Source organism: Danio rerio, chromosome 16, assembly GCF_052040795.2.
Source record: "Danio rerio strain M-AB ecotype USA chromosome 16, GRCz13ab, whole genome shotgun sequence".
In the NCBI taxonomy this organism is placed as follows: domain Eukaryota; kingdom Metazoa; phylum Chordata; class Actinopteri; order Cypriniformes; family Danionidae; genus Danio; species Danio rerio.
In genome coordinates, this window is record NC_141036.1 from 49,592,138 (window position 1) to 49,604,339 (window position 12,202).

Genomic DNA, 12,202 nt, shown 5'->3' on the forward strand with positions numbered 1-12,202 from the left:
TGAAATGTGCATTTTGATGAACTGCTGAAGAAAACTATTGATCCTTTGTTTGTTTGTTTTTTTGTTTAAAATGCGTTATTAGAAATGCAATAACTTGTCAACAAGCATCAACATTTTTGTTGTAATTTACTCATAAAATATTTGCCCTCAAATATTTTATAAATGCATAACCAACCCAAATTCGTTACATAAACACTGTAATTTTTCTACTTATGAAACAGAAATCTGTCTAGTTTGTTGATAGATTTTGCATTTTGATGAACTGCTGAAAAAAATATTAGATTTCTGTATTTTTGGTTAAAATGCATTATTAGAAATTCAGTAACTTGTTAAAAACGCCTCCGTTAGAAATGTTTTGCATTGAAGAATAACCCTAAAGAAAATAACCCTTTTTTTAAGCATCAACATTTTTGTTGTAAGTACTGTAGTTTACACAATATCAGCCCTCAAATATTTTATAAATGCATAACCAAGCCAAATTCTTTATTTAAATGCTGTCATTTTACTACTTATTAAGCCGAAATATGTGTAGGTGGATTACACATTTTGATTTACTGATAAAAAATACTTTACTGGCTGTTTTTTTTAAGCCTTATTAGAAATGCAGTAACTTGTCAAAAGCGCATCAGTTAGAAATGTTTTGCAATGAAAAATAACCCTAAGCGTCAACATTTTTGTCATAATCAAACTGCATAACAAACTCAAATTCTTTATGTTAACGCTGTCATTTTTTAATGAAGCAGAAATCTGTCTAGTTTGTTAGTGGATTGTGCATTTTGATTAAAAGGTAACTAAATTATTTTACTGCCTTTATGTTTTTTGTTAAAAAGCTTTATTAAAAATGCAGTAACTTGTCAAAAACATCTAATTTTCACCCTGAATAATTAGAACTGTTGCATTGAAAAATAAACCTAAAGAACTTTTCGAAGCATCAACATTTTTGTTTTCATTTTTTTTTTTTAAATAAAATATCCGCCCTCAGATATTTTATAAATGCATAACCAACCCAAATTATTTACGTAAATGTAGTTATTTTACTAATGAAGCAGAAATCTGTCTAGTGTGTTGGTGGATCATACATTTTGATTTACTGATCAAGAAATTATTTTACTGCCTGTTTTTTTAGTTTTTTTTTTTGTTAAAAAGCCTTATTAGAAATGCATTAACTTGCTAAAAACAACTAATTTTCACCTTAAGTAATAAGAAATGTTGCAAAAACAACCTTTTTTTTTTCTTAAAGAAGACAATGAAAGAGTCTGTTTATCCTGAGGATTGAAGTTTAATTGACACCACATCAAAATAAAAATTTCCAACAGATCTGAAATTTTATTCCATCCATATACATGCATAGCAACAACATTTTTAAGAAATATTTTTCTTACATAAGGACATTGGAATGATCATTTTTTACAGTATTCCCTTGTCTCGTCCCGCCCTTCAATAATCACCATTGATAAACCTGCTTTTTGTACAATTCTTTTTTTTTTTTTTCCAGGAGTAAGAAATAGCTGCTCTTCCCCTTTTATAATACTGCTTTCCGTAATGTTCCAGACCTCCCGTTTCCCCCCCATATGTTTTATACAAAGTATTGCGCTGAGAGCAAGTTTTAAAAAGGGAGAACAAGGTGTATCAGCAAACAGAAATACAAGTACTATACAAGAATGCTGCCATCCTCATTTAAACATCCACTTCTGAGTCGAAGAAAAGACACAGACAAACAGCAACATATATATGCAAAGCCATGTGTACAGTATATGCCAAAACATGAGCTGCAGCGTTATCCCTCCAAACTGTTTTAAGGCTGAAGTCAAGAGAACCGTTACTGCGAGTGACATTTTGACATATACAAAAAAACTGTACCAGCAAATAAGAATACACAAGTGCTCCAGTAGCTAATGTCGGGTCTAAAACGCATTTTCAGTTCTGTGTCCTGTGCCTATTTTCTCCTTGAACCTAACATACATTGTAAACAATATGTCTGCTACACAAAAATGACTATACATTAACATTACAAACAACTCTGATATAAACTTTCTTTGAATTTAAATTAAGAGCACTACTCCTAATAATACTGATTGTAAAATAAATAAAAGGTGAAAGTGGCACCAATATTACACTTGGATTTTTTTGTTTTTTCATCGTTTTGCATTAAGTCTTCAAATAACGAAAGAAGAAGCTTCTCTTGATTGTCCACAAGCAGTATATAAAACTGCATGATGCACTATTTCACAACCGTGTACCCAAAAAAGAGGGGAGAACAAGGGGAAAAGACTGCAGTTTCATTTCACATGCTCGGCAGCATGTGACGAGCAGTAAAACTTCTTATGAGTGATAAAGTTTGACAAGTTATTGAACTGGATGTCACAGAGGCGGCAGTACTTCCCACTGCCTGCTGGCGACGCCGACCCATTAATACCTTTCCCGGCGGGTGCCGAATCCTCCACGGGTGATTTAGAAGTTGGTGATACATTCTCGTTTGGGTCGGGAGGGTTCTCGGCTCCCCATGTGGGAGATGTTTGTTCCTCTGGCAATGAGGTATTGTGAGGCTGATTCTCTTGCTGGGGAGTTGCTGGTGTCTGGCGATCCTCTTTATGACCACCATTGACAATCACCATGCTCCTATTTTTAGGTAGCAGGGGCAGTGGATCTTTGTTGGGATGGGGACAGCCATTGGCTGCAAGTGATTCTGTGCCTGGCTCACCTGCACCATTGCTGCTTTGCTCCTGTTCGGCTGCCTCAGCCTGCACGACGAGACTCCCTGCCATGTAGTCGCCACTCTTAATCCCGAAATACGGTGATATTTGCTCGGTACCTTTCACCTTCTTTATTGCTCCAGGATAGAGAGAGTGAGGCAAAAACATGTTCTTGTTCTCATCTTTCGAGGACATTAGCTGTGCATCAGCGAAAGCTTTCAGATCCGGTGCGGAGCCGAGGTGTGGTGGGAACATGCCTCCATTTTGCATCAATTTGTTGCCTCCATTTTTCTCGCATTTCACAGAACTCTTGTCATAGACGTCATCTGCATTATTTCCTTCAGTCTTCATGCCCGGAAATATGGGCTGCTCCAGATTGCCAACTTCACCATGAGCGGCTGTAACAGGGCAAAAGTTCTGTTTATGGGCAAGGTAATTCTCCACTTTGTTGAAACTGATCTTGCACACGGTACATTCGTGATAGTCCAGGAGTCTTTTGGGGGAGTTGCACGATTTGTCAGGAAGCGGTGAACACTTTTTGCTGAGATCTATCGGAGCGTCTAGTTCCTGTGGATCTGCGACTGTGTTACCTTTTGGGGCTAGGATGGACTTGGTGATAGTAAGAGAAGCATCTAAGTGTTTTGGGACAAGGCCTGGAAAGATGTCACATCGTGGATGAAAGCGGTCAGCCAGATTTTCAACCGTCTCCTGGGATGTACAGGGATTTCCTAGTGTGTGCAGACTCAAAAATCCTGGCTGTGGCCCCATGGGCTGTCGTTGGTCTTCAGGTAAACACATCTCGTACATCTTCCTCCGCTTGCGTGTTCTCATGGTCCGCTGCATTGCAGGTACCTTTGCGGACATGCGTTTCATGGGTGGGTCGTGGCGAGTGGCGCAGTAGTACTGCTTGTGAACCATGTACGTTTCGTGTCGGCTGAAAGTGATGTTGCATGCTTCACAGGTCGTCTTGTTTGGGTCACTGTCACCATCCACCAATGATGTGCTGGGACTCTTCACCTCAGGCTGCTTACCGCCAAGCCTTTCCTCAACTCCTGTTGGTGTAGTAACCTTCTTTACTTGCCCAGTAAGTTCCTTTTCAGGCACTTTCCCACCAGCATTCATAATATCCAAAACGGATGAATTCAAACAAGCCGTTGTCACTACATGGCTGTCAGTATCTGATGGAAGGCATCCTGGGAGCATACCAACTGACGTGTGGCCACTGTTTGGACTTATGGCATCGGAAACCTTGTCAGGGACACTTGAGAAATCCGGGGACTTTGTCATGTGCTGCCAGCGGCTGTTGCAATAGTGCTTCTTGTGAACTAAGTAGTTATCTAGATTATTGAAGGTGATGTTGCATTCAAAGCAAGTTGCTCCTTTGGGCATTAGAGGACTGTAGATGACGGGAGGGTAGCTGTTCCCTCCATGGCGTAACCTACGATGCACTAGCTCTGACATTTTGGCTAGAATCTCAGATGCCTGTGGTACCACAGAAATGTCTTGGGAGAATGCAAACTGCGACAAGAATGGACCCATTGGGAAGGTGGGGCCCATGTTGTGCTGGACAGGAGAGGACGCCAGCCGTGGACTAGAGGGTTCTGACTTGATTCTAGTGTAAGAGAAACTTGCCTTGCTTCCTGGGTGACTGTCCCCCTTCTGGAGTCCCAGAGTAGGTTTTTTCTCAGGTCTTTCAAGTTCTCCATCAGGACTGTTGGCCTTGTTGGGTGTATTCTTGGGACTTTGCATGACTATATCCTTCCTGCCTGACAGTTCCGCTCTTGCCGCCTGCAGACTATCCTCTCCTCCTCTTGGGGAGTTTTCACTGTCACTCTCTCTGTGAATCTTCCCAGAGTGTCCATGTAAGTCTTGATGCTGCAGCAGTTCCCTGTGGTTCTGGAAGCTGATGTGGCAGTGATTGCATCTGAAGGCTGCCTGTGACAGGTGTGAAAGGATGTGGTGCTGGAATGTAAGGAGCGAATCTGCTGTGAAGTTACAGATTGTGCATTTCAAGCTTGTGCCAGGGGGAAGGGTCTCCTCCATTTTGACACCTGTGAAAAAGAAAGACAGTTGTTTTTATTGTCATCCTTCAGCATGATAGTTAATGTTTAATACGTGTGGATTTAGTTTGTGCTGCGAGTATAATATATATAGAATGTTGATAATATGACCAGGTTTTACTGCTTGTATGTACTCCTGTTATGTAATGTGCAATGATCAAATAACGTGTTTAAAATCTGTCCAAATGTACTGTGCATATTACTGCATACTGTATACTCACTGCTGTGCGAGCTCAAGTGCATCTCCAGAGCACGAGGGTTGCTGAAGCTCTTGTTGCATTGCGGAAAAGGGCAGATACTGGGAGTTTGATGGGAAATGGCGTCAGTCTCTTCAGGGACGTTGTCAGGTTCTCTCTGCCGCCCACTGCAGTAATACATCAGGTGGGCCTGAAGGTTTCTCTCACTCCGGTACCATATCCCACATGCTTTACAGGGAAAGATGTCCTCTGAAAAACAGAGACAAGAATGTGAATACATAACCACATGCAGTGGGATATAGCTCGTGGGCAGCACTCTGGTGACCCAAGTTCCAGTCACAGTCCCATTTGCTGGTCCATACTTTTCATTCAGTAAAATACAAAGTGGAAAGTCTTGTGCCCTTTGACTATTACTATGGACTATGGTTACTATGGTTGGGCATCGGGGTCAAAAGGCTGAGAAGGGGACATATTGGAAGGTGTGTTATGCAAAGCCATGGAAGAAGAAGAAATTGCTCAAACACAAATAATCAAGTGGCTTTAATAACAATTCTGCTGTGATGTTGCATGGCAACAGAGTTGATTCCAGTAGGATTGTGCCCTATTCCTCAAGGGCAAATGAAAACACTGCACCATCTGCTAGCGGCATCCTCTGTGTCAAGCTGAACTCTAGACTTCCCAGATAAAGTCAACAAACAAAGTATTTGCAAATGACTTGCGTTTTGCAATTACAAGGTTGGTCAGAGTCCAGACATGTTTACTGTACCCCTAAACTGAAGGGCAGAACATCACGTTCCTCCAGCAGAGGTTAATCTCTGAATGACTACCCTTTTTTTGATCTAGCATGTGCGTGTGTAACACATTCTGAAATGGCTCAAATGACTTATGCCGAGTTCAGACTGCACGGTTTTCAAAGTAGTGGAGTCACACTGCATGACTATCTAGGCTAGCGTTTCATCGCTGCTTTGTTCACCCTGCAAGATGGATCAGAGACAGGGGGGTTCACACTGCATGACTTTAGAATAGGAAGAATCGCCAACAACTTTGACTCGATCTGCAAACAACGTCTCACAACCAAACACACGCCAGAAGTGACATGGAAACAACGTGAGGTCATGTAGGATATATTTTATTATTAACTACATGATGAGAAAGACGCCTTTAGTGGGGTAGAAATTTAACTTATTTTGCTCACCTGGCCTTTAAAGGGATTGAGGAATTTCTCCTCAACTTTTCTTTTTTGACCCGGTTGTGATATTACATGACATTTCAAACAGACACAGGTGCTCCACTAGGTTTTCCCCCAATTCTTGGGTCCAAATTGTCAAAAAAGAAGATCTTTGAACTTCTCCCCCAACCTCCCGCTGACCTGCAGACCTATACTAGTGGATGCTGCTCTCTCATTGGCTGTAGGTAATTGTCGTTGTTATATTCAATCAGACTACATGAATGGCGGGCAGGTCCAAATAGTTTGCATGCTAAATATTTGACAGGTACCAGCGACTTATCAGCGATTCCTCCAGATCTCGTCATTGATAGTTCACACTGTGTTATTGCAACTGTGTTTTCAGCCGTTTGTCTGGGATCTCTCAAAACCTGTCAGCGAGTCAAATTCAGGGCTAAAATCATGCAGTCTGAACTCGGCCTTAGCTGGAAAGCTCAGCAGAGTAGCCGCAGAAGCAGGTGAGCCCCCCATATGCAGCAATATTGTGGCCAAGTTGTATGGCAAGACCAAACTGTACAGCTTTATTGTAAATTCTTGATGACTGTTATTAATTTTCTGCATAGATGTTTATGACATCAGTGGACAGTTATTGAATTTGTAAACAGAAACAAGGCTTACTGTTGACTATAGCTGTAGGTAATATGGAGGCCATGGCAGCTTGCTGGGGCAGGAGCTGGATGGTGTCCAAGAGACGTGCTGGGTACATGCCCTCACCGAGAGACATGTGATTGACCGCCTGCAATCGAGAGTCAAAGTCCACTGCGAAAGCCACCAGCTCCTCTCCTTCCATCATGTTCTTGGTTGTGGTGCACCACAACTGTCCACCTGGGGGGAAGAGAAAACATCTCACGGTTAAACATGCAGTGGATTGATCACTTGATGCATGTCAATAAGGTTAAAATGATTAAAAACCATTCCAACTTTGGAATTTGGTCTTTTTTTGGAATTACTGTGGTGTCACTTTAGCGTAATCAATCATGCTGCTTTACGTGTATGGTATATCTTTAATGTGTACTGTACATGTAGCATATTGAGTTCTTGAACACACTCAGAAAAGACAGAGGAAAAGAAAGGGAGGGAGGGAGGATAGGAAATCAGCTGAAGGGTTTAAGCTCGGATAGCATTTATCATCGCACATGGAAGGATTTCAGCCGCACTTCATTTGCCATTCAAGAGATTAAAGTTTTAAATATGACTATTTACAAAAAAATCTGGCTTCCGAGATAACAACAAACGATGATATGCAGATGCTAAATGGCAGAATTAGGACATTGTTTCGGTAGGGAAGCTGGACAATTAATTAAAGCGCTCTGCTTGCTCTTAGAAACATGCAAACACACTGACTGAGCTTTAGAGAGGAAGACGAGTATGCCTTGAGCTAATGGTAGGTTAGGAGAAAAAAAATGAAGAGAATGTCATTTCTGAAAAAGGACTGAGAAGAATGCTTAATAGTGCGAGTCATTTACAAAAGGTAAACATAGATAATGGCTCACCAAATAGTGAATGGTTCTTCTAGATCACTACATAGAGTCATTTATAAAAACATAAACACTGATCAACTGATGATAGTCAGCTATATTTTTGGACAACTATTATGGAGTTAGAAAAGTATCAAAAATAATGGTAACACTTTATTTTGATGGTCCATTTGAGTATTACTAGACTGATACTGCTCCTTCAATAGACATTTAACTGACTATAAGAAACTTTGCAGGTACATGTCAACTTATACTCTCCAACCTAACAGTCTATTTATAACCTAATGATAACTTGTTGACATGTAGATGCAATGAAACTTATATTCAACAAACGGACCATCAAAATACAGTGATGTACACATAGGCAGCCAAATTCACATGCTCAAAAAAAAAAAAAAAAAAAAATATATATATATATATATATATATATATATATATATATATATATATATATATATATATAAAGCATTTTTTGGTATTATGAACGTACAGTGCAAGTGTATTTTTGTTCAAATGTTTTATTTGCAATATATAGTTGATAAACAAAGACAAGTCATTTATCAAATGCTAATCAATACTAATTTAAACAAGAAGAAACATTAAAAGATCACTAAATAATCTATTTTCAAGAATTGTCAATAGGGAAAAAGTAGAATCAGATCAGATATATGACAATGAAGCGTGAACTGCCTTTCTCATACAGGCGCAGACTGAAAGCTTCAGTGTGTTACAAATATGCCGAAGTGCTGCCTGAAAGAGTTTAACAAAGTAATTTGTTGACATTTTAGAAGTATATATATCTAAGTCCTTAAAATAACAGAAACTGCTGGTAGTTTTTTACCAGGTTTTTGTAATGTAATTTAAAGCCCCAGTATATCACTTCAAGCTATTAAAAGTCAATAAATATCACATTTTAAATCTTTTCAACGTCAAAATTATTGGAGGAAACGTCAAGTTCCATAATCTACAAAAAAAAAAAAAACATGAATCACAAAATGCAGAAAACTGCTAATATACAGATTATTTTTGTATATTCTAAGTGTATTTTTTGTAAAATATTACAATACAAATAAAATCAGGGTTTAGTTGATAATCGAAAACAAGTCATTTGCCAAATGCTAGTCGCTACTAATTTCAATAAGAATATATAGTGGGAAAAAGAGAATCAGATCAGATGTAAAGTTGAAGTCAGAATTATTAGCCCCCTCAATTATTAGGCCACGCACCCCTCTCCTTTTATTAGTATTTTTTATTGCCCTTTTTTTCCAGGTTGTTGTATGGTAATTTACAGCACCAATATATCACTTAAAGCTATTAAAAATCACATTTTCAATCTCAACATCAAAATTGTTAGAGGCAAGATCAAGGTCCCATATTTCACCAATAAAAACAAAAAATATAAATCATAAAATACAAAAAAAAAACTGCTAATTTACATGTATTTTTGTGTATTTATATTGTGTATTTTTTGTAAAATGTTTTATTTACAATAGATAAAATCACAGTGTAGTTGATCAACAAAAACAAGTCATTTACCAAATGCTAATCACTACTAATTTTAATAATAAGAAGGAAAATGAAGAAGTCATTGAATAATCTATTTGCAAATATAAAAAAGTGAAAAACAGAATCAGATCACATATATATATAACAATAAAGTTAGAGCATGAACTGAATCTAATACAGGCGCAGACTGCGAAAGCTTCAGTGTGTTAAAAAAAAACAAAAATGCAGGAGTGCTGCCTGAAAGAGCAGCTTATCAGTGTGTGAATCTGCAGCAGAGAGACACACTCTTCAGACGGGTCCTCTTCATCAGCGGGATCCTGTCACACACCACACACTGCCTGGAGAGGCTCTCTCCTTCCTTATCTCCTAATTAAAATAACAAAAAAGCACCGTCGCCATCAGCGCAGATCAAAACTGTCACCTGAACAGCAGGAGGGCGCAGGTCACCTCTGCCTGCACAAGTACTGCTAGAAGTTGCGTGAAGAACTCATTACTTACACTGGAAAAGCAGGCAAAAGTCTGATGTATGCAGGATGCCGTAGCTGCTGCTGCACTGTGGGATGGCCAAAGAGTTTTACTGTGTTTTAACATGTCAGAACGGTTCGCCGACAAACTCTGAGACTGCCCAGAAATAAGGTGTAATGAGATTTTTGGTGTTCGTGTCATGTCCTTCTCCGCTCTGTGGATTCAGTGGTTTACAGCAGGGGTTTTTAACTAGTTTTGCTTCTGGTTCTTGATTCTACACTCACCGGCCACTTTATTAGGTACACCCGTCTAACTGCTTGTTAACGCAAATGTATAATCAGCCAATCACATGGCAGCAACTCAATGCATTTAGGCATGTAGACATGGTCAGGACGATCTGCTGCAGTTCAAATAGAGTATCAGATTGGCGAAGAAAGTTTTATTCTTGCAAGTATTAAAGTTTTTAGAGATATTGTCTATTTTTATCCCTTTTCTGTCATTTATTTCTTATTCACTGTATATTTTATTAATTTGATTATGTTGATATATAATATATTTTATACATCTAAAATGCTTTGACAATACTGCACAAGATGTCATGCCAATAAAGCAACCTTAACTTGAATGAGAGATAGTGATAAGCAGATTTTACCTGTCAGTGGGTGCACATGATTTTGGAATAGCATAAAAGTAAGAGAAATAGTGGATTTATTTAAGTTTATTTTAACAATTTTTTTTTACTTTAACCCATTGAAAAAAAAGTTTAAAACAGATAATAAAAATGGTGTTAAAAATTAAATTATGTTTTGTTTGTCGCATATATAGCTGAAACCAGAACTTTACATACACTGTATAAAAAGGCACATAAACATTTAAACATTTTTAAAAAGTCAGATATTATTGTGACTAAACTTTTTTCTTTTAGGTAAGTTAGGATTATCACATTTGATTCTGTTATGCCTAATAGCAGAATAACGAGAGAGAGATTTTTGAGAAATTGTTATAATTTTTCTTGAAAGTCAAGTCTACATACAATAAGATTATTATGTCTCTGAAAAAGCTCAGATGATGATGTCAAGTTTAGGAAGTTTCTGATTGGCTAATTGACAACATTTGAGTTAATTGAAGGCACAACTGTGCCTCAGACACACTGCTCCCTTGTGTGACAACATGGGAAAATCAACAAGGCAGAATCAACAATAAAAGCCAGATCACATTTTGCTAAATTACACAGGGAACAAGAATAATTTTTGGAGACATGTCCTGTGGTCTGATGGAACTAAGATTGAACTGTTTGGCCATAATGACCAGTGTTACATTTAGAGGACAAAGGGGAATGCTTAGCCTAGGAACACCATCCCAACTGGAAAGTATGGGGGCGGAAACATCATGAGCGACTGGTCCAGTTCACAGCATAGATGGCATCATGAAGAAAGAACATTATGTAGAAATACTGAAGCAACATCTCAAGACAAGGCCACAAATGGGTCTTCCAAACAGACCATGACCCTAAGCATACTGCCAAATTGGTTAAAATGTGCTTTAAGGACAACAGAGGGAATGTTTTGGAGTGGCCATCACAAAGCCCTGACCTCAATCCTGTAAAAAAATTGTGAGCAGAGTTGACAAAGCTTGTGCGAGCAAGATAGCCAACAAATCTGACTGAGTTACACCAATTTTGTCAGGAGGAATGGGCCAAAATTCCTTTAAATTATTGCAAAAAGCTTGTGGAAGGATACCCAAAACATTTGACCAAAGTTACACAGTTTAAAAACAAAGCTAAAAAAATACCAACGAAATGTATGTAAACTTTTGACTGTCTAGAAATTAACAAAAAAAAATCTTCCATTATTCTGGCATTTTGCAAATGTAAATCATTTAGGCAATCCTAACAAACCTAAACTAGTAAACATTTAGTATAATTTACCATCAGACATTTTTTTAAAAATTATGTTAGGTTATGTTCCTTTTTTTTAGAGTGTATGTAAACTTCTGGTTTCAACTGTAGTTAACTATTTATGTGCTGTGGGTAAAATGTGTGTTTCTGTCCGGCTACCACCGCAAGTATATTTCAAATCTGTGGGAAGCACTGATTTGAGCACATTTGGATGTGCATCCGACAAATTTGCAGCATCCAACCTAACAATACAATTCTTGAGAGCTTTTAGAGACAACTTGATCATTTTATGTTCAATCTACTTAAATTTGTTAACTTATTTTTTCAAGTTGTTCCAACAGAAATTACTTGTGTGGAACCCAGCATTTTGTACAGTGCTGTGCAGCAGAAAAGCCGCATTATGTAAACAGTTTTCAGTTTTCTCTGAAAAAAAAAGCCCATATTAAAACCCTCTGCAGGTACAGTATGCGCGGTCAGAGCGGCGTCTTTTAAAATAAAACCATTGTAGAAACATTTCCAGCTGACTGCTCTCAACTCCAGGTGCTCACCGGGTCAGAGAGACAATTTTAAAGAATGAACGCAGTTCAAACGGAGACTTCCTTCGTGTGCCATTATAAGTTCAGCACCGAAGCACCCAGGTGGACGAATGGCCCTACAGTGCGAGTGCACGCGCAGGAGACA

General features: G+C 38.6%; 1 protein-coding gene across 3 annotated transcripts in view; it reads right to left on the minus strand.

Annotated features, from left to right (window-relative positions):
- Positions 1-1,259: 1,259 nt before the first annotated feature.
- zfpm2a (zinc finger protein, FOG family member 2a) overlaps positions 1,260-12,202 on the minus strand; it is a 310,051-nt gene continuing 299,108 nt past the window's right edge. For 2 of the 3 annotated variants that reach the window (XM_087286134.1, XM_087286133.1), the window contains 3 exons: positions 6,794-7,000; positions 4,975-5,199; positions 1,260-4,744 (listed from right to left, as the gene is read on the minus strand). In XM_087286134.1, the coding sequence (XP_087142260.1) occupies positions 2,280-4,744; positions 4,975-5,199; positions 6,794-7,000 (2,897 nt within the window). In that variant the 3' untranslated portion in view covers positions 1,260-2,279. 3 annotated transcript variants of the gene reach the window in all.